The sequence below is a fragment of the Microtus ochrogaster genome, linkage group LG4, assembly GCF_000317375.1.
Source record: "Microtus ochrogaster isolate Prairie Vole_2 linkage group LG4, MicOch1.0, whole genome shotgun sequence".
Taxonomy (NCBI): domain Eukaryota; kingdom Metazoa; phylum Chordata; class Mammalia; order Rodentia; family Cricetidae; genus Microtus; species Microtus ochrogaster.
Genome location: NC_022030.1, coordinates 44,836,429 through 44,864,261, shown reverse-complemented (window position 1 = coordinate 44,864,261; position 27,833 = coordinate 44,836,429). Strand labels below are relative to the sequence as shown.

The following is a 27,833-nucleotide window of genomic DNA, read 5'->3' as shown; positions in this document are numbered from 1 at the left end:
TTCTGAACATATGCCTCTGGAACCCCCGGGGTATGAAAAGGTGGCCGTCCATCCATTCTGAACATATGCCTCTGGAACCCCCGGGGTATGAAAAGTGGCCGTCCATCCATTCTGAACAGCTGGAGATGCACAGTCAACAGCCCCTTACCTTTCTCAGTTTCCTTCTCTGTAGCTATGACCCCATAATTGTGGAAATAGGGAAGGCTGAGGAGTAGCAGATTCCCAGGTATGGCATTCTCATGTTGGGTTGATTTCTCCTTCTGACTGCCCAGCAGCTTCGGGCACTACAGTGGTAATAGAACTTGCACTGTTTTTTTTTTAAGAGCTCTAAGAAGTACATTCATTAGTAATAAAGATTCTGAATAATTCAAGGTCGCTCATTCGTCTCTGTTTCAAAGGGTCATTTCTGTATTAGTTTCAGGTAACAAGGAGGAAAGGAAAGTATCTCCTAGAGCTGTAGGGAACATAGAACTTCTGAAACAATAACAAGGGCTCCAAGTTCCAGTGATGGCACCTTGCAAACCAACCCCAGAAAAAAATTACACAGGAATGGAATCAAACTCATTTTATTAATTCTTTGGTAAATGCAGATGTGTGCTTATACATTTTAAAAAAACCCTAAATATAATCCCAATCATCAGAAGGAGAGTAATAATTTTTGATGAATTCACACTTCCTCCTAAGTTAGAAATATAACTGTTTTATTTCTAAAGAATTCCAGACTTAAAACTTAGCTGTTTTAACTTTGTTAGGATCTTTAAAAAGTGTCATTATATAAACCAAATGTATTTAAACTTTACAGTAAAGAATATTCAGGATGTTGAACAGCTCGGGAATCAATTGTCACTTATTAAAAAAAAAATCTGAAGTCGACCAGATGGCTCAGTGGGTAGCCGTACTTTGTACCAAGCTTGAAGATCTCAGTTTAATCCTAGAAACTAAATGGAGAGAGGGGAGAACCAATTCCTACAAATTGTCCTTTATCTTCTATATATACACACGTACACTCATATAATACACACACCACACATAGAGACAGACATACAGAAAGATACACACATACACACACATACACACGAGGGGGTATGGAGACAGAAAGACACAGAGAAGAATAAATAAAACATATTTTCAAAATTAAATGAGCAATCCACTCGAACTCAAAGCACAGGCACGTCAGCGCAGGCATGTGGTAGCCGGGGAGGCAGAATCCTTGAGAGTTCATGCTCAACTATGACACGAGGACAATGCAATCTCTCTAGAACATCCTAGAATCAAGATCACTTTGAAGTGAATATGAAGCCAAGGAGAAGCAGTTTACTCTTTCCTTCTCTGAAAGGCATTCTATTTTTAAAAAAATGGAAAATGAAAAATGATGGGGGCAAGGATGGGATCAAGTGGGGATGGAAAAATGTCATCATTTTTCTGTGTCTACATAAGCCACATTGATTTCCTGTGAACAGGTAAGACAAAAATTCAGGAAGAAAGCAAATCTATTTGGCATTAAATCTCTACCTGGCTGAGTGCAGTGGACTTGGAGTTGAAACCTTATTTAGTTTTGTACATCATATCTACTTCAAGCCAATATAGTTCCCTGTACTGGCGATGGGAAATGTCTGAAATGTTCAGATTTGGACAGATAGATACCATGGACTGATTCTGTCAATCAAGAATCTGTACCCATAAAAAGAACTATCTAAAATCCTAAATCAAACATACCAAAATTAGATAATTTTTAAACACTGAAGATGTACTGAAAGTAATTTTGGTGAATTGACCATCAGTAAGTAGTCTTAAACTTGGCCGAACTTCTGGACTCATTGACTTTTGATTAGTGGAAATTTATAGCTTTCTATTGCAAACCCTGGCTTAAGCCCAAAGTCACATTAAGGGCTTCTCTTTTCTTCTAGTCCCTTCTTACCCATCCTCTCTTTCCCCTTCTCTTTTTGTAAGTGTTTTAGGTTGTGAATCAAGTCCAGTTGCCATTTTACATTGTAAGCAACTGGCAAGGTATCCTTGCTAACGTGGCAGTTTCTGAAAATGCCGATTGGTAACCGAGTCTGTGTCTGGAACAGCTTCAGGAAGCAAGCAGGTAGGAAGGGTCAGGCTTCCTCTTCTACCATGACCTTCCCTGGGTTGGCTGTAAGGACTCCAGCCAGCCAGAATCTCATGAGGCGATGGCTCCTCTAGGCACAAAGGATTTTACTCACACTCTGTTTAGTACAGAAATATAAAGAGTGTGACTGGAGAGAGAGAGAGAGAGAGAGAGAGAGAGAGAGAGAGAGAGAGAGAGAGAGAGAGAGAGAACAGGGGCTTGGGATGTTATATTTGAACCTACATAGGCAGTCCTACATGTAAATCAAGAATACTTTATGAATACGTTTGTGTATGTTGAGTCCTTTCAGAGAAAAAGTTAAGCAGTTAACACCAATGTAAGAAAATAAAAACCATTACCAAGCATGGTGCATTAAATGAGCTAAAAATATCACGTTCTGAGCCCACGTGACTGTGTGCTTCAAGGATTTGTTGCTTTCAAAACAAAAGATTCTTATACTTATAGTATATGAATATATTTAGAAGACACACCAGCTTATCAAATTCATTTTATGAAACAAGTAAAAATTTTATAATGAAATAAAGGATTTATGATTCTCTCTGTCCCTTTTTTTCTGTCTCTTTCCATTCATTCATACACATGCTCACAAAATGTTTATGGGCCAATATTATTTACAAGCCTTTAAGAGAAAATTCTAAAGAAGCTATAAATCATGTGTTAAAAGACTACTCTACCAACTAGCTTTAATTCTATGGATACAAACAAGGATGACTGATATTTTGGAACTGATACCATATTAGTAAGTTCAAAAAGAGAAGTCTGGTAATCTCGGCAGATATTATACAGGTATTTAGTATAAATATTATTTTTATAAATTAGTCAGATTTAAATGACACAATTCTATAACTTGATGGACAACACAATTTCCCTTTTTCTTTTCTTTCTTCCTTCCTTCCTTTCTTTCTTTCTTTCTTTCTTTCTTTCTTTCTTTCTTTCTTTCTTTCTTTCTTTCCTCCTTTCCTTTCCTTTCCTTTCCTTTCCTTTCCTTTCCTTTCCTTTCCTTTCCTTTCCTTTCCTTTCCTTTCCTTTCCTTTCCTTTCCTTTTCTTCTCTTGAGACAGGGTTTCTCTGTGTAACAATCCTGGCTGTCCTATAACTCACTTTGTACACCAGGCTGGCCTCCATCTCACAGAGAACTACCTGCCTCTGCCTTCTGAGTGCTAAAATTAAAGGCGTGCACCACTACCACCCAGCTCACTCAACACAATGTTTTTAGGTATATGAACATTGAGAAACAGATAAATTGAGCTAATATGTTTCTTCACATACTATTATTTTGTGGCAACAGAAACTCTACCCTCTTAGTGATGTCTTTCTTAAAACACATTATTATAATCTCTATGCGGTTATGACCTACTGTGCAATAGGTTCCTTAGACTTGACTTTTCCTGTCTAGCTGAAATTGTGTGGCCCTGAACTAACATCTCCACAACCCTAGGGACTTTCACCCTACTGTCTACTTGAGTTCAACAGAAATCTACATATAAATGAGATTACACAGTATTTGACTCTTTGTGCCTGGCTTTATGTTTTATAACAATGTTCTGTAGGTTCCCCAACACTTGCATTGTTACTCATGAACCCTTGACTACACGGAAGTGCAGACATTTCTTTTCCGTGTCGTTTCCTTTCCTTTGCATGTGCTCTCATTAGTGACAGCACTGACTCACATAGTTGTTTCATTTCAAAATGTTTACATTTTTATGTGCATGCACACGTATGTGGTGGGATGTAGGTATACACACGCATCTGTGTACAAGCGGTGGCCCCAGGTTGATGTTGGGAACCATCCTCCACCACTCTTGTTCACCTCATTCATTGAGGCAGGATGTCTCAATCAAGCCCAGAGCTCACTGATATGGGAAGTTTTGCTAGCCACTTTGCTCCAGGAATCTCTTGTCACAATGCCCACCCAACATTTATGAGAGATTCTTGTGATGCAAACTCTGACAGTCCTTATGCTTGAGTGACAAGTGCTGTTACCACTGAGCCACATCCCCAGCCCCTATTTTTATTTTTATTTGTTTTTGAGCAAGCTCCATATGGGTTTTAATAATGGCTGTCCTAATTTATATTGTTATCCACAATGTAAAATGGTTTCTTTTCTCTATATCCCCACAGAGGCTTTTTGTCTCTTATTTTGGTTAATGGACGTCTCAACAGGTGTGAGGCCACAGAGGAATGATGAAGAAAGAAATCGTGCTGTCCAGTCAATTGTGAGTTTTGTGTCTCTGCTGCAGCCCTGCTGGAGTATTGTGTGTGAGGTGGGTTTCATCACCGCCACTCAATGCCATGTTGCATCTAAGTCATTCACATAGTCATTTAAAACTGTGTATACAGATTAATTAGTATTTTAAAATTGATTTTAAGCATACAACATAGGAAACTCCATTAAGACATTTTCACACATATCTATTGCTACCTTGTGTTCTTCTTCGTCCTCATACTCTTCCTCCGTTGCCCTCACCCTTTCACTTTGATCTTGCCTGCCAGTCCCCTCCCTCCTGTCTAAGGTCCTGTCCTCTGCTTTCTTGTCATTGTGTTATCTGCTTCTCCCTCCCTTTTATGTAGAACTTCTCCCTCCCATCTCATGGCCTCCTGTCTATCTTCATAACCTACACACATACATTCAAACCTAGATTCCACACATGAGGGAGGACATGGAGTGTTTGTCTCGCTAATTCTCGCTTGCTTTGCTACACATAATGATTTCTGGTTCCACTTACTTTCCTGCAAATGTCATGATTTTAATTTTCATTGTTGTTGAATAGACTCCACTGCATATATAAACTAAATAGTCTTTATCCATTCACAGAACCCTGGACCAGTTCCTTACTTTGGTTATTATGAACTGGGCTGTAGTCAACAGGGATTTGTGAGAATCTCCCAGGTATGTTGACTTCAGAGTTCTTTGGGCAAATAGCCAGGAGGAATTTAACAGAGCCACTGAGTAGCTCTGTGTTTAGTTGACCCCCTGCCCCAGGAAATTCCACCCTGATAGCCATTGTGGATGAACTAATTTACATGTCTACCGGCAGTGTGTAAGGTTCCTCTTTCCCTGCTTCCTCTCCACATTTGTTGTTTGTAATGGTTGCCATTTTGGCTAGAAAAGATGGAATCTCAATGTAGTTCCACTTTACATTCCTTTGATGCATTTCTGGTGATGCTGAACATTTTTAAAATGTCTATGGCCCATTTATACTTCATATTTTTTTTTATTGAGAAAAGGAAAAAAAGTTTCAGCCTCCTCCCAGCCTCCCATTTCCCTCCCCCTCCTCTCACCCTTCTCCCCCTCCCCCCACTCCTTTCCCCCTCCCTCTCCAGTCCAAAGAGCAGTCAGGGTTCCCTGCCCTGTGGAAAGTCCAAGGTCCTCCCCCCTCCGTCCATGTCTAGGAAGGTGAACATCCAAACTGGGATCCATCCATCTGGGATCCCCATATGGGATCCACCATCTGGGATCCACCACTTGAAACTCTCTTCAGTTATTAACACTGCCATCCAGGGAACAGACAAAGCTTTGAAGGATAAACCACGTCAAGTCCACAGTGTGGTGCTTTGAAGGCTCATCTGTCTGAATACCTGCTCCACAGCTGCTGGAGCTCTCTAGGAAGGATTGAAGGAGTGGCTTTGTTGAAGCAGTTGTATCTCTGGGGTGCACTTTGAGGCTTAAAAATCCCACACTCTTTCTAGTTATCCTGTTTCTCTGTCTCATGCTTGTGGAATCAGACACAGTTCAGTGGCTGCCTGCATGCCTGTTTCCACACTCTTCATTATTATGGTCATGTACTCACCTTCTGAACTGTAAGCCCCCAAGAATTGCTTTCTTCTATAAGTGGTTTTTGTCACAATGTCTTATCGCAGCAATAGAAAAGTAACCAGGAAACACAGCAAATATTAAGAACTCATTATAAGATTTTTGCAAAAACAGATGTAATCTTGAGTGTGTACAAAAGTTGATTTTGTAGCGCTGTTGGAGTGGGACTGATGTATATTGTTCTTGACTAGGATGCATAGACTTCGTGGCCTCCTTTCCAGATATAGGTAGCATACTTACAGGAAGAGAGGAGTCTAAGAGCATTACTCAACCCCATGGCTTGTGGCATCTTTAGTAAAGACCATGCATCTCTGTACCAGCAAAGTGAGAGGCTTGTGATTAGATATCTCCCTGGGTTCCTAAATTCTGCCCGGAAAAAAGTTAATGAGAGGGGCAGAACAGATGCTCACATTGGGAGGTTACTAGTTTGCAGCCAACAGCTCAGCTGCAAGCTTGGGTAACCTTTCTGTGTCCTCTGCAACCCCAGAATGCATGCAGCTCTGGGCCACGGCCAGCTCAGAGAAAAAGATGTTCACTATAAGGCCAGAAACTGAGCAAGTAGGTAGATATATATGACTTTACTTTACTTGTATCTTGTGAAGGCTCACAAGTCTCATCTCCATTAAATAAAAAGCGTTATTAAGCCAGAAGACTGTTAAACCTAAAGAGACCCCGATAACACAGATTTGTGGGACCCCAGAAAGAAAAGACGTCATATAAAAAGTGGCAAGAAGCTGAGTGCCATCAGGTCATGAAGACTGGTTAGATGGTGATGGCATCCTAAAATGATTTCCCAGATCAGATAAGAATTCTGTGGTCAGAACATGAAATCCAGACAGAGGTATCTGGAGTACAGGTGTGTGTGAAATGAATTCAAGGACTGGCTGGTTTAGTTGACTGTCCAGTCAGCCTGGGACAGTGGTTGTCAAAGTGTGGTCCTTAGAGCTTCAGCAGCACCTGGAAATATGTGAAAATGCAGATTCTCAGGCTCCACCTGGAGCCACTGGTTGTCATAAATTCAGGTCTTTGTTCATCTGTCCACGGTTGAGTCAAGGTCTCATGGAGCCATGCTGGCTTTGAACTTGCAATGTAGCTGAGCTTTGGCCCTAAATTCCTGATTTTCCTGCCTCTACTTCTGAAGTTCTGGGATTACAAGTGTGTGCCACCATGCCTAGCTAGGAATCTGTTTTAACTGATGGGCTCAATTGGCACTAACGGAAAACAAAACAACAACAATTACTGGTGGAGGATTGATGTATCTTTTTTTTTTTTTTTTGGTTTTTCGAGACAGGGTTTCTTTTTTTTTCATTTTTCTTTTTTGTTGGTTAGTATTTCAAAATTATTACTGCAACAGGATGGAAGGCAGCGTTTATCTTCCTCCCCAATGCCTTGGGCAGAGATCCTATGGTACAGAGGTTAGATGCCACTTGAACTGGAGGCTGCTGAGGAAAACTGGAGAAGTCCCACCGAAGTCCTCTCAGTGGGAAATGGCTCCTTTGTCCAGGATCTAAGATCACTGGAATTTCTTCTTAGAAGTTTGCTTTGAATAAAGATTAGATCAATCTAGGAGCTTATGATCTAGGATGAAAATTTCTTCCTGGCAAGTGCTCCATAGGTTCCCAGAGACTTGCTGGGGAATGATTTTTTCTTTCCTTCCTTCAGAACCCATCTTTTTTTTAATTAATTTATTTTTTTATTTTATTGAGAAAAGGAAATAAAAAGATTTCAGCCTCCTCCCAGCCTCCCATTTCCCTCCCCCTCCTCCCACCCCTCTTCCCCCCCCACTCCTCTTCCCCTCCCTCTCCAGTCCAAAGAGCAGTCAGGGTTCCCTGCCCTGTGGAAAGTCCAAGGTCCTCCTCCCTCCGTCCATGTCTAGGAAGGTGAACATCCAAACTGGCTAGGCTCCCACAAAGCCAGAACATGAAGTAGGATCACAGCCCCGTGCCATTGTCCTTGGCTTCTCATCAGCCCTCATTGTTCGCCATGTTCAGAGAGTCCGGTTTTATCCCATGCTTTTTCAGTCATAGTCCAGCTGGCCTTGGTGAGCTCCCAATAGATCAGCCCCACTGTCTCAGTGGGTGGGTGCACCCCTCGTGGTCCTGACTTCCTTGCTCATCTTCTCCCTCCTTCTGTTCCTCATTGGGACCTTGGGAGCTCAGTCCAGTGCTCCAGTGTGGGCCTCTGTCTCTATCTCCATCCATCATCAGATGAAGGTTCTATGGTGATATGCAAGAAATTCGTCAGTATTGCTATAGGATAGGGTCATTTCAGGTTCCCTATCCTGAGACAGGGTTTCTCTGTGGCTTTGGAGCCTGTCCTGGAACTAGCTCTGTAGACCAGGCTGGTCTCGAACTCACAGAGATCCGCCTGCCTCTGCCTCCCGAGTGCTGGGATTAAAGGCGTGTGCCACCATCACCCGGCGGATTGATGTATCTTGATGCAGTTTCTGTCTGGGTCTGGGGAAATTATTAAGAATGTGAGACAACTCAGATTTTAAGCCTGGTTGAGTGGGAAAAATGATTTGTTTAAATACATTTTTAAAAATTTCTCTAAATCACACACTTGGAAGCTCTTTATCAAGTTATATAGATCTTTACGGAAGTTATTGATAAGTAATAGAAATCCCCAGCTAAGAGGAGTTTAAGTCGCAGAGTTCAGTATTTCACCAAAGTTTAGAACTGGCCTTGGGTTGGCTGAGAGGCTCTTGAAGCTCACCATGGCCAAGATTTTTCTACGTTTTGGATTGCTTATTTTCATCACCTTGTTATTCTAGTGATGTTTCTCTCCTTGTGTCCACAAATAGCTGCCAATAATGAAGGCATTGCATCTTGATAGAATAGCCTTTTAGGAAAGAAGTACAAAACTCCCCCCCTACCCAGCTTGCCTGGACATCCAGAAGATGTTCCTTATACCGTGTTGTTTAAACCTGAGTCATATGACTGCCCCTAGACCAGTTGCTGTCAAGCAAGACTAAATTACACACATCAGTATTTATAGCCTGGTGTTGGGCTCATTATTTTAACAAAATCAGAATTTTATTAGCTAAGAGGATGGAGGCAGAGCTCTGAGGAGAGAACTAGCATGTCCTCTAAAGGTCAAGGACTTGGACCACTGGACTCAGTAACTACTACCAAATGCCCTTCCCATCAACATGCCCCAGCTTTCCATTGAGCCCTTACCGTGTCAGCTTTAACAATACCAAGAAAATTATTTTTAATAATCTTGCATTAATGCTCTTTCTAATAGCAAAAACCAGATGTGAGATTTCCAAGTTGGTCTATTACATATTAGGCTACTGTAAGAACGAGGCATCAGTTGAAAAGCTGAATCTCCCTAAAGGGGGATGAGAAGCACTGCCTTCAATAAGCAGCAAGTGCTACCTCTTCCTCCCAGCATAACCCATAGCTGATAATCAGGGCCAATGCGTGGGAATGGACAGTGATTAAAGTTAAGCTGTTTTATTCACATCTGGGAATCTATTCCAAAACCTGCTATGCTGGTCCAAAGGCAGGACGTACGTAGCTCAGACGCATGCTAGGATTGTGGTTGACTGTGCCCTTGAGAGGAGAAATCTCTGCCTTTGCTTCTCTCTAGCTCCTTGTATTTTAGTAGGAGAATCAGCTAATTATTTGACTGGCCACAGTTGACAACCTATGGGGCAGGGGGAGGAATCGTAAATGGGCCGCTACACCAGAAGGTGGCATGTGTCTATGGTCGTATTCATTGGGTTTTTTGTTTTGTTTTGTTACAATTTTATTTATTTATTGTGTACACAATATTCTGTCTGTGTGTATGCCTGCAGGCCAGAAGAGGGCACCAGACCCCATTACAGATGGCTGTGAGCCACCATGTGGTTGCTGGGAATTGAACTCAGGACCTTTGGAAGAGCAGGCAATGCTCTTAACCTCTGAGCCATCTCTCCAGGCCCATTGTATTCACTGTTTTAGCTTCTCTGCCTTGTACTGTGCTATGTTAGTCAAAGTGCTGATTTAAGGGGACACAGTAAGATGTGTTACTTTGGCTGAAGACACATTTTCTTGACCCCAGATTCATTTCTCAGTGTAATTCAGTTTTACTGGGGATGAGGTTTACATGTCAGAAACAACATGCATACACCCCCATGTGCGACATTCATCTAATTATTGTGCTTGTGGTCATCCTCTTTCGGCTGAGTACACATTGCAGGAAGTTGGTAGGATGGATCTCAAACCTCTGCTCTTGATGCAGAATCAGGCTATCCGCACGGAACATCAGATAAAGTGCTAACTTTGGAAACAAGCAAGCCAGTTGTATTTTGAGATTATCCATGAATTATCATGGTATGGAAGCAAGGCGGAAGCATCTGAGATGCCCCAAATTCCCAGGAAGCGGTTTGCACCTTAAAAGCTGCAGTGTTTCACCAGACTCCTGGGCTTTTATGAGTCCCTAAGCAGCATTGGTACACGGTCCTAGGAATGTGGGAAATGTATGTGAACACTGATTTGAGTAGTGTTGCTTTAAAAAAGGACTTTCATTTTTTACTTCCATGGTGTGATTCTTTGGAAAAAAAATGCTTTTCTTTCAAAATTCAGACCATATCATGTGTCAAGTGATAGAAGCCTAGTTAGTCAATATTAACCAAACTATATTATTTGTTGCAGAGATACTTATACCAAATATTTCCAAAGCAAACAGCGCACATCTGGGTTTTCAGAAGGTGAGTGGCTTGACTAGACCAGAAGATCTCATGGAGTTTGTAGTTTTCTCATTTTACCGCCATTAGCTGGATTCGATACCAAGTGCTCATCCTCTTGTCTCAGCTAACAGGGTTCTGTGTGCAGAGGGATGGAGGGGGAAGGAATGGGAGGCAGGGGAAGGAGAGAAGAGGAGAAGAGAGAAGAGAATGGGTTGATGAATCTGATCTTTTTAGCTCTGGCCCAATCAGTGGAGGTGTTAAAGAGATGTGAGACACATGGCCTTAGCGTCCCAGTTCAAGAATGACGGGTAGAAGCTGGGCGTGGAGGTACACACCTTAATCCCAACACTTGGGGTCAGAAGCCAGCTTGTTCTATATAGTGAGTTCCAGGATGACCAGGTGAAAGGCAACAGGTGACATCCAAAGATATGCTGATTGACAGCACTAGGTTAAAGTACTGAAAACAGTGGTTTGCATCCATTTATTTTTGAGGACATGCAATAATCAACACAAGTGGGAGTAGATGCTGGCAGCACAGTGGCTGCGCTGGAGCTTTTAGTCTCTTAACTGCTGTTTAATTGCTCTTCCCTAAATGCAGACACTCAGGGGTCTTTATCTCATACAATTTCAATTCCTTTGTATTTGGTCTGGTTGGAGCTATTGTTGGTCTCCAGTTTTTCCCTCGGAGTCTGTAAAGAGAAGAAAACATGGAAAGATGTAACAATCTCTAAAATTCAGCAGTAACTTGTGTTTATCTTAGCCGTGCCCCCCTCTCCCACTGCCCACCAGATTCCTGCCTCCAGTTTGGCTCACTGAGAGGAAGCATGTGTGGGGCAGGTTCATCCCTGGGGCAGGTTCATCCCTGAGTCTCGCCTCCCCTCAGTGCACCCGTTCTCACAGCCAGCTCATTCCCAAGCCCAACAAGTGGCACACTGTCAGAACAGGAAGTGCACTGGGCTGTGCTTACAGTATGTTACACACAAGGGGGGAGGTACATCCTGACTCGTACAGGCCACTAAGAAAGCCATATCAACTGTTTTCATATGAAAAAGGGAGAACTTGGGGAGACCTCAGACAAATGCTTTGACGAAGGGAACTCACAAGGCTGGACACATCTCCTAGCTTATTCTGTCATTCATCCTGGGGAAAGAATAGACGGCCCTTATCATGGCGTTGGTCATTAGAGAGAAGAGAGTCAGCCACCAAATCTCTACTGCACTGTTGGGGGCAATTGTTAGGGGAGAATTGTACTGCCTGGAGCCTGGATCATGTGCTAACCAATCCCACTTGTAGAGGAAGACAATGGAGAGCTTATTAATGCTATGTCTATCATCTACCACTTGTGGACTCTCGAATTTATAAATTTTCAGAGGTGAGCTAATAACTCAGATCTGAAAAATCCTCTGCAGCAAGTAGAGAATCAAAAGAATTACTATTTAAAGCATGCCGACTGCTGTGGCCATTCTTGCTTTCTCCTGTCTCACTCCTTCCTCCTAGGCACTTCCCTGGTGGCCTTGCTCTATTAGGAGTTGCAAGGGGTGAGGCCACGTCTGTATGGAGTCTCAGTCTGAGACAGCAACTATGTCCTGGCTCCATGGACCACAGAGCAAGCAGCTGTCCCGACAGAGAACTGTGCTCCAACTCTGCTAACTCCCACAAACGCTGGCCTCACGGTGCAAATCACTGGGCAACTGCCCCGTGATGCTCAGCTTTCTTCTACAGAAAGGGATCTGGATAAGCACACTGGATTGTTGTTTTATCCATTGATTTGTGTGTGCACATTTAGAACCCATACTTGCTTCTGTACTGGTGTTCTCAAGTTTTCTCCGCCTACTCCCAGTTCAACTACTGAGAACAAAGTTGTCAGAGTCAAAGAGCGTTCTCGCTCGGGTCTCTCAGGCTCCCGCTCTGGGGACTCTCTGAAGAGGACTCCCTTCTGTCCTGTTGGTTATTTTGGGGCTTTGTAAAGGAGAGTTGAGTAGAGAAAAGTGGGGCCAGGACTGAGCTGAAGTGTCTTGGGAGTTCGAGGTTTGAGAAAGCAGTTTCAGTATGAGAGCAGTTATCAGTACTTTCATTCTTTCTTCTCAAAGTGTTTATGGGGCATAAGGGAGAGACTGAGTTGTTCCTGAACTTTTCTTCCCAGCATCCCGGGCTCTGCAGCTAGACAGGAGCCTTGACCGCGACCTTCCACAACTCACCGTCTGACACTGCTGGTTCCTTTTCTTCAGCTGAGCCCATGTTGGAATGTATGCTATCCTTACGTTCTGGAACTAAAATGCAAAAAGTCAGGGTTCAAATATCATAACCAGCCTGTGAGATAGATAGTCTGAGTTGGTGCTTTTCAAACTTTGTGCCAAGAAACCGCCCCCCCCTCTCTCTCTCTGTGGGTGTGTGATATCATAGCTCATTATGTTTGTGGACACGCAGATTGACTCAAAATTACTTGCCACAATACTCCCAATTAACCAAAAAAATGCTTTCTAATCTCTTTTTACTTACCATTCGTTTCAATTTCTTTTTTTGAGAAATTTGTTAGTTCAGGCTGGTTTCTGATTCTGAGCAGAGTTAGTTAACTACTTAAGTACTAGGACCACAGGCAGGAGCATGCCTGGCTTCACATGTGTGTGTATGTGTAATATTAATATATACATATGATTAAAGCATATTAACATACAGATTATGGTATTGATATGTTGTATATGCTATTATTAATATGTATAGGATTTATTTATCTATTATTTTTTTCCTGTCTCCCTCTCTTTCTGCTGTCTTGTCTATCCTGTGCTGCCCTGGTCTATCCTGTGCTATCCTGGTCTATCCTGTGCTGCCCTGATCTATCCTGTGCTGTACTGTTCTATCCTTTCCCAGTTCACTGGAAAAACAGCTCTCTTAACCCACCTGTTGCCAGTTTTATAATATTTCAGTGGGAAAGTCTTGGTGATTAAGTTGATTTTCTTAATAATTAATATTTTGATGCCCAATTCAGAAAAAAACTATATGGTATGCTTGATTTTAATGCTTATTCAAAAAAATCACACACACACACCCCCAAAACCTGAAATCAGTGCCATCTTCTCTACTCAGTCAGGGGCCTCAGAGTTCTTTAGTCTGATATCTAATATCTTCGGCTAAAAATATCACTTGGCAGAAGGTTAAGTACCTCAAGTTTCAACTAGCAACTTGAACTGATATTATTCTAGAGAATGTGTTTTCTACAGCTTGGTTTCTTGCCTACTCATCCCAGGAAGCAGCTAGTCACCTTCTTCATGACAGATTTTATATACTCGTAGTTCTCTCGGGGCCTCTGCAGTGCCAATCAGCCTTCCTGGAGGAATAATTCCTCTCCAGATTAAATCCAGGCTTCTCAAGCTCTACTGAAGCTGGGGCCCAGGTCTCTGGACAGTGACAGGGCTGTAAACGACCTCCAGAGGCTACTGAAATGGCCAGGGTAATTCAGGCTTGACCTCCAACTAGTTCATGCTTTGGCCAACCATCCACCAGCCAAATAACCTAGCATCGCCAAGCATCACGGGATCGCTACCTTCTTCCCCAGGTCTGTTAGTCCATTTTGCACCCCCTGTCCTAACTCAGATACCTTACTGTACTGTTTGGGGGGAATTATGCACCTCTGGCCTTGCCTTGGTTACCCAAAAGGCCAGAGGCCTCTTTGCTGAGGGAGGTGCCTTTTAGCATCCCCTCTCTCCTCTCCACTTCAACTACACACTTTTGTTCTAAATCCCAGGAAAGAAGGATCCATCACCATGCAGCCCAGCTCCTACGTCGTCTGTTCTGGGAAGTCTTTCCTTACCCTCCCAGTTACCACAGGGACCCCCAGCTGCTTCCACCCTGCCTAGGCCTCTGTGCCAGCACTGCATCTCCACAGGATGTAAATGATTGTGTTCTGCACCCTATCAACTCATCTGTTGAAGTGCAAACCTTCTCGTGATTATACTGAAAGGTTGAACTTGGGGAGGTGACCAGAGGAGGGTATAGCATGAATAAGAAAAACCCAGAGACAGATACTGGGGTTCAGCCTGAAGATAAGAAAAGCAAAACAAATCAAACACTAGAGAGACCTTTTTCTTCTACCAAATCTTCAGACCGAAAGGGCTATTCTGCAACGCTCTCCACCTACCTCAGACCCCACACTCCACTGAGTCCCTGTCTCTTCTTTATATTCCTCTCTCTGTACAACCATATAACTCTGTCTCCACCTCCTTAGTGCCGGGATTAAGGGTGTATGATTCCAAGTGCTGGGATCACCTCTGTGTGAGCTCTGTTTCTCTTTTAGACAGATTCAATCTTGTGTAACCCAGGGTGGCCTTGAACTAACAGGGTTCCCTCTGCCTGACTCCCAAATCCTGCTGTTAAAGGTGTGTGCCACCACTCCCTGGCCTGTATGGCTGACTAATGTGGTTGCTTTGCCCTCTGATCTTCAGGCAAACTTTATTTATTAAAACACAATCATATATCACTATAGGAGGGCACAGCCTTGGTGAATTCAGAATTATAGTCTTCCAAAACAGGTCCATCAAAATTCATTTGTGCTTGTTTTCATGTGAAGACAGAAAAATAAATAACAAAACTGGCCCTGATCTCACACTGAATCTGCCAGTGCCTTCTTCTCAATATGCTCCTTGAACTGTGAGAAGTGACTTCCAGTTGTTTTTTAGAATAATGACCAGAACAAAGACATTTCTCAGAACTGAATTTTTCCTCTTTGCTCTGCTATTTCACATGCTATAAAGGAGCTACTTTTGAAGGCAAGCATCTGCTGGATGTGTTTTAAAGCACCTAGCATGGCTCCTCCCTGTCTCCCCACTTCTTCCATCTGTGATGTAAAATACATATCACATGAAAACTACCTCATGAAAACAGAAACACCATGCAGCACCGTCAGTGTGCCCACTGCTAACTGGCGGATGTCTAGACCGCTTAAGCTGCATGACCAATGCAGTGCTGTTTCTGAACAAACATTAGTTTGTTCTCCTCTGCCGTCTTAGTTCTAAAGTAACTTTAAGACTTGTTTAGGTTTTCTCCTTCATGTTACTGGGTCTTTCCTCTCCCTCTGAATGTTTAGATTGCCAATCGTGTTTCCTTCATTTTGATTTTCAAAACCCTGTTTTGTTAAGCTGTTAAACTAATTGTGAGTCTTGGCATGTCATAGGCTCTTAGGCCCTTCTCCTACACAGTTTGTGTGACTAGAGCCTCTGTGCTAGCAAGTTTTATGTCAACTTGATGCAATCTTTAGTCATCTGGGAAGAGGGAACTTCACTTGAAAAAATGCCTCCTTAGAACTGGTCTGTGGGCAACACTGTCGGACATTTTGATGATCAATGTGGGAGGTCCCAGCTCACAGTAGATAGTGCCACTCTGGGCTGGTGGTCCAGGGAGCTGTAAGAAAGCAGCATGAGCGAGCCAATTAACAGTACTCCTCCATTGCCTCTGCATCAGTTCCTGCTTCTAGGTCCCTGCTCTGACTTCCTTTGATGTATAAGTGTATAAGTGTAAGCTGAATAAACCCATTCTTTCCCAAAGTTGTTTCTGGTCAGAGTTTTAACACAACAACAGAAACCCTAGCTATGACAGCCATCTTATTTATTGTACTTCCGTTGTCTCTCACAGAGATCAGTGATTCCGCGAAGCTCAAGGAATACTCTATAGTTTGCTATGAGGATTTATTAGTTCCTTTAAAATATGATCTCATGTAGCTTGACATTTGGGATAGGATCAAGTATAAAATATGATCTTATTTTTTTAGTACGGCATGAGGATTTTGAAGGTCTTAACTGTTTTATGGCTAACAGATGATTAAATTTATTTCTTTGAAACTCAGTGAAAATTCTTAGATTGAATGGAACATATTTTTTCCTCCACCCAAGTCTGCTTACTACTCATGGCCTTATGCTCTTCCTGGCTGTCATTTGTGGGGAAGTCAGAGGTGTTTTGACCTTTTTAAAACTTAGTTTATAGCCTGAAGGTCAGAAAATTAAGTATTAAAGTAACTGAAGCGATCTCATAAGCCTCCTACATGAATCTTCTCGCTGATGAGCTAGTTAACAGAGATCTCCAAACTGAGAGGTACTCTGCTTTAGTTATTTTTGGAATATCCGGGACAGTGGGCTCTATTTTGGGGGTGGAGACAAGGTCCAAAGGTAACAAAATAAAAAGCAATCTAGACCTTTGCTAATAAATAAAAATTCAGTTTATACCATGTCATATTCTTTCACAAGACTCTTCATAGTCAAGCATAGTTGAGAAATTTAGGACCAGTTACCAGTCAATGAGTCAAACATAGGATGACAGTTTTGAAGCCCTTTCTAGAGGAAGAAAATTACATTCTTGCCTGCCAAACCCATGCAGCCACCCAGAGGACCTGTAAATTTTAAGAATAAAAGAACTCAAGTTAAAACCAGCTGCTCCTTGGACTTCTACAACCTGAACACCCCCCATCTTGCCTCTGGGCTGTGTTTGTTTTGGCTCTTTCTGGGGACTTGATCATCAGCCAAGCTCTGACTTCCCCAGCCTCACATTCTGCCCAGATCTCAGTAAATCTCCTTGGTCTAAACCAATGGCCTTCTGTCAGTTTCTTCTCACTAGCTCATTCTGCAAGAAAGCAACCATCTTTGGTTGGAATTTGCACTGACTGATTCTTAGACACATTTAATATCACCTCTGGTTGGGCTTTGAAAACTTGATTTCTCATTATCTTTTCCTTCTTTGTGCAAACACAGACCCACCAAATACAGTCTGGCTGTATCACAGTTCCTTTCAACCTCTCTGTCTTAGCCCCTTCCTCCTCAGAGGCTAAGCAAAACAACAAGACTGGTTTCTTCCATTCCCGTGTTCAATGTAGGTACACAAATCATCCCAACCACTTAAAGCCTGAGTAATAAAAGGAGAAGAAAGTGAAAAAAAGAAAAAAAAACTTTAGGGAGATAATTTATTCTTACAGATAAAATCAGTATGAAAAAACCTTGAAGTAATTTGTGGAACACAGCATCGAGGTTTGCAATGCTCACAAAATAGGATGGAAGTACACATTAATATTTAGGATAAAAGCACAGGCTAATATTTGGGGGTATGATCCACTTCTGCATCCAGGAAGCTGGGCACCACTTTAAGGAATCCCACAATCACACTCTGGACTCTTGGTTTTGGTCTCTGACTTGTATTGAACTCCCTGTATCTCTTCCGTATAATGTATCTCCTTTTCAAAATTAGTGATTTCCAGTGCTTCCCTTCATCATTATGGTCTTAGACTCCAGAGATCTGTCCCTGACTCCTGCTTTGTTCTGTGCTCTCCCTGCCACACAGGCACCTCTATCTTAACACTAGACATGCTTCTGGATTAGATCTGACACTGCTCTGCCGTGAGGACTCTTCTCACTCTGCTCTAGCTTCATCATCTTCCTAATGGTGGCTAAACATTAATATTCGCCTTTCTATTTTTGGATATGTATGTCCATTTTTGGATGTGTAATTACTCACAAAACCAAGTCCAAAGGAATTAGAGAGCACCAGTGAGGAAGTGTTCCTTTTCTAGTCACTTGGGACCTCCTCCTAGAGGTCCACATAGTTACCAGCTTCTTCTAAGAAATCAAATAATGGTTGCTGATCACTCCATCTCTTCCTTTCCCACCCAGATCTCTCTTACGCGTGGAGACATGTGTCCATTGTTCAGAAGACACGTTCACTTACAGGATTCCTGAAAACCTGCTCCTTCATCTCTACGCTCTCCCTTAATCATGCCCTGCCCGTCGTCCACATGACAGCACACACGGCGAATGATGAAGGCAGTGGAGGCAGCCAGCTTGAGCTGTTGCTGTTCTTAGGGCTGAGATCAATAGCTCCACATTGTTAACCCATTTGGTGCTTACTGTTGGGGAAGTCTATTCCAGGGATAGTCTTAACTGATATATCCTAAAGCCAAAAATCCCCTGGGCACTTTGCTTGTGTGTGTGTCCATGTGTGCATTTACCGATGTGTGTTTATACATGTGTATGTGTGTAGGCTAGAGATTGATTTCAGGTCTCTACCTTATCATTTGAGAAATGGTCTCCGTGAATCTAGAGTTTACTCTTTGTCTAGCCTGTCTAGCAAGCACCAAAGATCCTCCTGTCTGCCCTCTGCCTGCATCCTCACCCTTGCTACCAAGCACTTAAGCTACTGAGCCATTTACCCAGCCAAATCCTTGGGCACATTCTAGATTCCCTTGACTTTTCCTTTCCCTCTGTTTCAGACTGCCCAACTTCTGTCAACAGTAACTCTTTCTATACTGCCATGGCCACTGCTTTGTTCAAATCTAGCTGCACCTCCATACTGCCATGGCCACTGCTTTATTGGGCTCTCCTCTGGCTGCAGAGCTGGTCTTCTTGCTTCTAGGGTTTCTTTCAACTCATTCTACTATATCAGACATCACAGATAGCAACCACTCTAAACTTAAAATTTACATCTGTCTCTCTCCTCTCCCTAATCACTTGTTTGTTTAAAATGGTTCTTTGTTCCATTCCCGATCTCCAGACATTCCTCAGGTCAAGCTCTATTTCTACAGAAAATGTAGCAGTTCTCTGAGCATTTTTCCTTACTTCTTGTGGATGTTGCTCCCTCTGACTAGAACCCTCCTATTCACCATTCTTCCCGTGCTTTCCTCATAACTCAGTAGTCTGCCGTCTCCTTTAGAAAGTCCTTCCAGTGCATTCCTCTAGCCCAGAGCATTTAGCATGTGAACTCCACAATCTAAAGTCCTTTCTGGTCTCATGTCTTCCCTTTGCAGTCCATAAAAGTATTCTCCCCATAGCTGTGAGTGACTTCTAGGCCATCCATCCATAGGGTGTGTTTGGGGCCTCATTTCACACCCCATAGGTGTGACCGGCCCTCTTCCCCACCACCAACAGCCTCATACAACTTGGTCTTCCTTCCGTGACATCACAACATCTCATCCCATCTCTCCATCATGCACCTTTGCCAACCTCCCCTGCTCTATTTAACCCTCAAAGGCTGGATCCCTCCTTATCCTCTTGTTTTCCAGATAAATCCATCACAGTCACATGTCCACGGCTGTTTATGGATCAACAGCTCCCAGTTTGACAGCTATAGTCCAGGACTTTCTGACCTCTAGGATTAAGACATTATCTCTCTGATATTTCCATTTTAGACATTGCATGGGTATTTCACTGTCAGAATGGTAGACCCTAACTGGCCCTTCAGTTGCTCTCGTAGAACAGCTCCTCGTGTCCCACTCACACCCTTTACTGACACACACCATGCGCTTATCACCTATTCTGAAAGATGGCGCTCTCTTTGCCATTTCCCCTGTCAACAAACATACACCTCTGCCCAGTTTCCAGTACCCTGGCTGACACTGATCCTTTCTTCATGTTAATGTGCTGCTCCCCTCATCCCTTCACTTTCTGTGCACAGCTTTGCTTTTTGAACTCTTTACACACTGGACCAGACTGCATTGCCCGTCCTGTGTGCTGACTCTTCTGCTCCTCTTTCGTCGTCCCTCTGCCGCCTGTTCCCAAAGTCTTCCATTAGCTGGCACAGGCATTCTTTATGACTCTGCCTCTCTGCCATTGTCCTTGGGCTTCGGTCACCCAAGTTCTTCTGTACTTCTTCCAAACAAGTCCTTCTGTGTGTTCCTGGCCCAAGGTTTTCTCTTCTATTCCCTGGCATAAGCCCTTCCAGAATCCCTTTCTTCTCATCCCTCAGGTATAGAGAGATGCCATTGGATCAGGCATGGCCACCATCTATTTTATCTACCCTATACTTTCAGTTTTTACTGTCAGCTCACTGTTGGTACTCCACAAATATTAGTGGAAGAAGAGAATCTAAGGTTGGGAAAGACATTTGGTTAATGCTCTTTGCATAGATAAGTGTATTCACTTCAACATGTCTTCTTCCAGATGTAAACTGAGAATTTGTTCTTGTTCTTGTTTGTTTGCTTTGCTTTTCAAGACAGGGTTTCTCTTCAGAGAGACTACGTAGACCAGGGATGGCCTCAAACTCACATAAGCCTGCCTTTGCCTCCTAGAATTAAAGGTGTGTGTGCTACCATGCCCAATTGAGAATTTTTAAATGGCTGGAAGAAGAAAAAAAGAGAGAAGGCAGCACTTCCTTATGAGTTCATGATTAGAAAACCATCAAAGGGAAAAGTGTGTTTATTGATATTTACTGGATTGTAAATAAAGTTATTTAAAAGTAAATATGGTATAATAGGTTAGACTGTGCTTCCCCAAAGATAGATAGCAGTTCTAACTGCTGGTGCCTGTACTTTTAATCTTGTTTGTAGGCAGAGATAATCGATTTAAAATAAGAGTCTTATGGGGGCTCAAGAGACAGCTCAGCAGTTAAGACCATTTTCTGATCTTGTAGAGGACCAGACTTTGGTTCCCAACACCCACAAGGAAGCTTGAAATTGCCATGTCCAGGGGACCCAACACTCTCTTGTGGTCTCTGCAGGCTTTTGCACACATGTGGTACACATAAATCATGCATGTACACACACATACATATAACAAAATTACAAGTACAAATTTAAATGGAGTCATAGTGAAATCAAGATTGGTCTTAAACGCAATGAGGTCTAGTCCTTGTGGCTCGAGAGAGATTTGGGAACACAAACATCCAGGGCACAGACAGATGTGTGCAGGATGGCAAAGAATGTGGTATGGTACTAGTCAACACTGCCAAGTACCTCTACTAGAAGCCAGGCTAAGCAAGGAAGGGTTCTTCTCTAGAACTTGCAGAGAACAGGGCTTTACTGACATCTTAGTCTTATGTCACCTGGTGCAGGCTAACTTGTTATACTAGTTCTGAAAAACTAGTAAATGTGGAATATACAAAACTTACAAAGCCACAGTATTCTAAAAATGTGATTTCTTTAGCATTTTATGCTTTTATTTCTAAAGACACATTGAATTTAGCCGCTTATTTTGCTAACAATTTAGTTTTAAAAACAAAATATGTAGTCTAGTTATCTATATTAGTATTAACAGCAATTCAGCTATAACAAGCATTTCATATCTGTGTGTATGCATGCACATGTGTTTGTGAGCACTGCATGGTATGTGAGTGTGAATGCAGGTGCATGGCATGTGTATAACTCTCTCCATTTTGGTTTTTTAAGACAGGGTCTTTCATTAAAATGGAGCTTGGTTGACAGCTAGCAGGCCTCAGAGACCTTCCCATTTCTTGCCTGCCTGAAGCTTTGGGAGTTACAGGCACACATGTTTGACCACACTTCTGTGTGAGTGCCACCAATCCAAACTCCTTCTTGCAGAGCAAGTGCTCCTACCCACAGGCCACCTCTTCGGTCATGTGGTACCTTTTAAAAAAATTTAAAAAGATTTATTTTTATCTTATGTGTATGAGCATTTTGTCTGTCCATATATCTGTATACCACATGCATGTCTGTTGACAAAGGAGGCCAGAAAAGGCTGCCCTGAAACTGGAGTTGTGGATGCTTGTGTCATCAAATGGATGTTAAAAAATCAAATGTAGATCCCTAGAGCAGCCAGTGCTGTTAACCACTGAGCCTTCTCTACAGCACCCTGTAAGTACCTTTTTGGCATCAGATCAAAGAGACAACAAATTTATGAGATTACCTTCTTTAACTGGCTGAAAAGTTATTAATTCTCCAAATGCAACACGTTTTTCCTGTTGAAAAAGTTATAATCAGAGGATTAAATGACAGCAACCGCTAAGTCATTCTTTAGCAGAAAAATTATTTGTTGCTTGATTTAAAACAAATAAATATTTTTAGCATACTGAAAATTATAAAACCAGATGCATGACATGTTTTTGATATATTCTCCAAACCTTTGCTGCTTTATGGTTTTCAGGAACATGACAGAAATTGAGCTCATGCATGTCTTAGCCTTCAGAACCATTGTGAGATCATTATCAAAGCCAGCTCTTTCGTAGGCCCTCTGTCGTACCTGAATCAGATCATCCGTGAGCCAGTTTATTATCTGCTTACTCAGCGAAACACCCTCAAGGTCTGTAAGAACTACCCATGTTCCGTTCTCAAATTTCACAGGCATAGAGAACACGACCCCTTCTGGAATACCAAATTGGCCTGCAGGGAGCATAGACAGGGCAAAGCACAAGTAAATAAAGAATTTGGAAAAAGGACTGAAAACAACACACATAGTACATGATTTTAAAACTCTGTGTGTGTGTGTGTGTGTGTGTGTGTGTGTGTGCGTGCGCACTCATGCATGTACCTAAGGAGGCCAGCAGAGGGTATTAAATGGCCTGGATCTGAGGTTATAGGTGGTCAGGTGGTGTGAGCTGCCTGATATGGATACTGGTAATAAAATCCTGGTCCTCTACAAGAGCAGGAAGTGCTCTTAACCCCGGAGACAGTACATGATTTTTAAGGACACTGGTGGTGCTAAGTTTCTAGAATTCCTATCTGATTAGGACTGGAGCACTCATTCAGTCCTTAACGCACACCTGTCCTAGTTCTGACCATTCTCCCTTCTCTTTCATATCTAGGGGTTAGTGAAGTCTTTCTTTTCTAAGCCTTGTGTATAATTTGTACCTGTTTCCCATAGCTGTTTTATGACTCTGCATCTAACACATGAACCTGAACCACTCGAATAATTTGGCTTTCTTTTCTAGCTTACTACATGTCTTAGGGTTACCATTGTTGTGATGAAACATCATGACCAAAGCAACTTGGGGAAGAAAGGGTTTATTTGGCTTGTGCTTCATCATTTATGTAAATTGATGACATGGCCACTCCATGGTATGTTTTTTTATTAATTTATTTATTTATTGAGGATTTCTGCCTCCTCCCCGCCACCGCCTCCCATTTCCCTCCCCCTCCCCCGATTAAGTCCCTCTCCCTCATCAGCTTGAAGAGCCATCAGGGTTCCCTGACCTGTGGGAAGTCCAAGGACCGCCCATCTCCATCCAGGTTTAGTAAGTTGAGCATCCAAACTGCCCAGGCCCCCCCCCCCAAAGCCAGCACGTGCAGTAGGATCAAAACCCATTGCCCTTGTTCTTGAGTTCTCTGTAGTCCTCATTGTCCGCTACTACTATCCATGGTATGTTTAAGGGGAAAATTTTTATTGCAGATATGGGAGAAAAAGAACACCCAGATGAACTGGAAGATTCCAGAGAAGAAAGAGAGAAAGAAGTAGTTTGAACATGTCCAGCAGGCTGAACCTAGACACAAGAGAAGTAGGAACAGATCAGAGAGCATAGATAGAAGTTTCTGTCCCATCTGGTCCTGCAGCAGTTCAGTTCCAACAAAACATGCAGAAGCTTATATCAATTATAAACTGGTTGGCCTATTAGCTCAGGCTTAATATTAACTAACTCTTACAACTTAAACTAACCCACAATTCTTGTCTATGTTAGTCATGTGGCTTGGTACCTTTTATCAGTGAAGCATTCTCATCTTGCTTCTTCTGTATCTGGCTGGTGAGTGCAGACTGAGGCTTTCCTCTTCCTAGAATTCTCCTAGTCTGGTCACCCTGCCTATGCTTTCTGCTGGGCAATGGTCAATGTGTGTTTTATTAAACCAGTACAAGTGACAAATCTTTACAGGGTACAAGAGCATTATCCCACAGCAAGAGAGATAGACGGGGAGAAGGGGGAATACAAAGAGAGAGGCTTGCTTCATATGACTTATTCATCCTACTTTCTTAAAGAACCCAGGGCCACCAGCCTAGGGATGGTGATGTGGGATTTCCCCTCTGCATACTGTGAATATGATTGGTTAATGAATAAAGAATCTGCCTTGGCCTATGATAGGACAGAGTAGAGCTAGGTGGGGGAAACTAAACTGAATGCTGGGAGAAAGAAGGCAGAATAAGGAGACGCCATGTAGCCTCTCGGAACAGATGTGCTGGAACCTTGTCAGTAAGCCACAGCCATGTGGTGATACACAGATTAATAGAAATGGGTTAAATTTAAATGTAAGAGTTAGCCAATAAGAAGCTAGAGCTAATGGGTCAAGCAGTGATTTAATTCTGTGTGGTTATTTCAGGGCTGAGCAGGCAGGAACAAACAAGTGGCCTCTTACTATCAATGGCACCATCCACAATAGATGGGGCCCTCCTGTGACAATCACTAATTAAGAAAATGCCCTATACACTTGTCTGTAACTTGATCTTATGGAGGTATTCTTTCAGTTGAGACTTCCTCCTCTCCAGTGACTCTAGCTACTGTTGAGTTGGCATAAAACTAGCCAGGACATTATAGCAACCATATAGTCAATGTATGCTAGGCTGGGAAAGGAAAGGAAGTGGACAGGAGACCTGGTTATTTCCTTGCAGCTTCAGTTCTCCATCTTTGTTCTTGTAAAGCTAATCATATTTACTTCCTATTCTAGTCACTTCCTATGGATGGCTTTCAGTTGGTAAATTGCTAAATCCTGGCATTCTGCATACCAGACCCATTGTTGTCAGTAGCTGTGGGAGGCCCAGCTCAGTACTGGCCTGTATGTGGCCAGGGTTCTTTTCAGAGACTCCACCAGGGGAGAGATGAAGGTACTGAATTACTTTGCAGATAACAATTTCAGGACAAGTCAGTATAAAACAAACCTGGAGTTTTCTAAAGCAGGGTTTATTAAGTAAAGGGCTTCAGTATACACTTAAAGGTGGGTGTAGGCTTCTTGAGAGAATCACAAGGGTGCCATCTTGGACAATCATCTTATGGACAGATTTTGCAGGCTGTGGATGTTATTCATGAGTTAAGGTAGAGAGAAATGGGGAAAATTATAGGACTAGGTCAGAACAATCCTGAAAGTTCATTTTCTCTCCCTTTCTTCTTTTAATGGAGTTTTCTTGGTGTGCCATGGTGTCAGATGCATTGTGGGAACAGGCAATTTTGCAAAGCTAATGATGTGGAAACACAGCTAAAATGAGGAAAAGAAAGGCAGTGGTCATGTGGGTTAGCCATGCTGATTCCAGCAGCCTAGAGAGTCTTGCTGCAACAGCTCTGTGATCCCATTTTCTAAAAACTGCTAAGTTGTTCTATGGCCCTGTGTTTACCTAGTCTGGCTCATTGCCAGATCTGTCCATGGTGCTGGCAACCTATCTGTGGAGAATGTGTTTTATCGGGACAGAGTGTAGGGTAGCTTATCTAACAGGGTCTCATGAGAATAGACTAAGAAACAAATAATTTTCAGTTTTGAGTGGAATTCCTACAGAGGTTAATAAAGATTACAAATAAAGAGATTTTTCTCTCTCTCTCTCTATCTCTCTCTCTCATTTTCTTGTGTGTGTGTTCACATACACACATTTGAAGGTCCTCTCCTTCCACATGAATTCCCAAAAGCTAACTGAACTTAGAGTCACTTCCATGTCCCATCACGGGATTTTCAATGCCTGTCTCTCCACAATCTTAACCCTGGAGTGGCAATGGCCAGGCATTACCACTTAAGCTGTTCACTGTGGCCCGAGTGTCACATAAGATGCTTCTCCCATGGAGATGTAGCAGGAGACACAGAGTGAGCCTACCCTCAGTGCAGAGATTCTAATGAAGAGGGTGCATGCATCTATAAAGGCATGGTAAAATATTCTGTCTGACAAATGAACCGAGAAACAAATCAGGGAAACAATACCTTTCACAATAGCCTTAGAAAAATACAAAATATCTTGGGATAACCCTAATCAAGTAAGTGAAAGATTTGTGTGATAAAAACTTCAAGTCCTTGAAGAAAGAAATTGAAGAAGATATCAGAAGATGGAAAAATCTCTCAGGCTTATGGATTAGTAGAATTAGTGTGTAAAAATGGCCATTTCATGAAAAGCAACCTACAGATTCAATGTAACCCCCCTCAAAATTCCAACATAATTCTTCACAGACTTTAAAAAAAAAACAATTCTCAACTTCATATGGAAAAAACAAAAAACTCGGATAGCTAAAATAATTCTGAACAATAAAAGAACTACTGGAGGTTTTCATCATTCCTGATTTCAGTTTGTACTACAGAGCACTAGTAATAAAAACAGCATGGCTGAGCTGTGGTGGCACATACCAAAGGCAGGCGGATCTTTGTGAGTTCAAGGCCACTCTGGTCTACAAGAACTAGTTCCAGAACAGGCTCCAAAGCTACAGAGAAACCATCTCTTGAAAAACAGAACAAAATAATTTATTTATTAGTTTACTAATTAATTAATTAAAAAACCAGCATGGTGTTGGCATAAGAACAAACATGTTGATCACTGCAGACCAAGCCATAAAGCCATGCACATATGAACACTTGATTGGATGAAGAATTCAAAAATGCACACTGGGAAGGTGGCAGCATCTTCAACCAATAGTGCTGGCCAAACTGGATGCCTGCAAGTAGAAAGATTCAAATAGATCCATATTGATCACCCTACACAAAGTCCAAGTGGCTCAGTGACCTCAACATAAAACCAGATACACTGAACTTTATAGAGGAGAAAATGGGGAATAGCCTTGAATGAGTTCCCACAGGAGAAGGCTTTCTAAACAGCACCCAAAGCACAGGTACTAAAATCAACAATTAATCAATGGATTTTGTGAAATTGAAAAGCTTCTGTAAGCGAAAGACACTGTCATCCAGACAAGGCCCACCCTACAGCACGGGAAAAGATCTTTACCAACTTCGTATCTGATAGGTGACTAATATCCAAAATCTATAAAGAACTCAAGAAACTAAATATAACAAAACTAAATTGCCCAATTAAAAAGTGGGGTACAGATCTAAATAGAGAATTCTCAATAGTGAAAACTCAAATTCCTGAGAAAGTATTAAAGAATGTTCAATGTCCTTAGCCACCAGGCAAATGCAAATCAAAACTACATTGGGATTTCATCTTTCAACTATCAAAATGGCTAAGATCAATATTTGAAGTGAAAACTCACATTGGTAAGGATATGGGATAAGGAGTGCACTCATTTATTACTGGTGGGAGTGCAAACTTGTACAACCACTGTGGAAATCAATATGGTGGGTCCTCAGAAAGTTGGGAATCAATCTACCTCAAGATCCAGCTATAACACTCTAGCATATATCCAAAGGATGCTCCATCCTACCACAAGATACTTGCTCAACCATGCTAATTGTTGCTTTATTCACAATAACCAGAAACTGGAAACAATCTAGATGTCTCTCAACCAAAAAATGAATAAAGAAAATGTGTCAGATTTACAGAATGGAGTACTACTCAGCTGTTAAAAATAACATCATGACATTTGCAGGCATATGGATGGAACCAGAAAAAAATTATCGTGAGTGAG

At 42.2% G+C, this 27,833-nt stretch overlaps 1 protein-coding gene across 1 annotated transcript in view; it reads right to left on the bottom strand.

Moving 5' to 3' along the window:
• Positions 1 to 11,050: 11,050 nt before the first annotated feature.
• The window catches only part of Mdh1b (malate dehydrogenase 1B), a 38,250-nt gene continuing 21,467 nt past the window's right edge, over positions 11,051 to 27,833 (bottom strand). Inside the window, exons 8-11 of the mRNA XM_026786365.1 lie at positions 22,544 to 22,683; positions 22,211 to 22,262; positions 12,800 to 12,871; positions 11,051 to 11,290 (exon numbers count right to left, since the gene is read on the bottom strand). Coding sequence (XP_026642166.1) covers positions 11,259 to 11,290; positions 12,800 to 12,871; positions 22,211 to 22,262; positions 22,544 to 22,683 — 296 coding nt within the window. The 3' untranslated portion in view covers positions 11,051 to 11,258. The remainder of the gene's footprint in view (positions 11,291 to 12,799; positions 12,872 to 22,210; positions 22,263 to 22,543; positions 22,684 to 27,833) is intronic.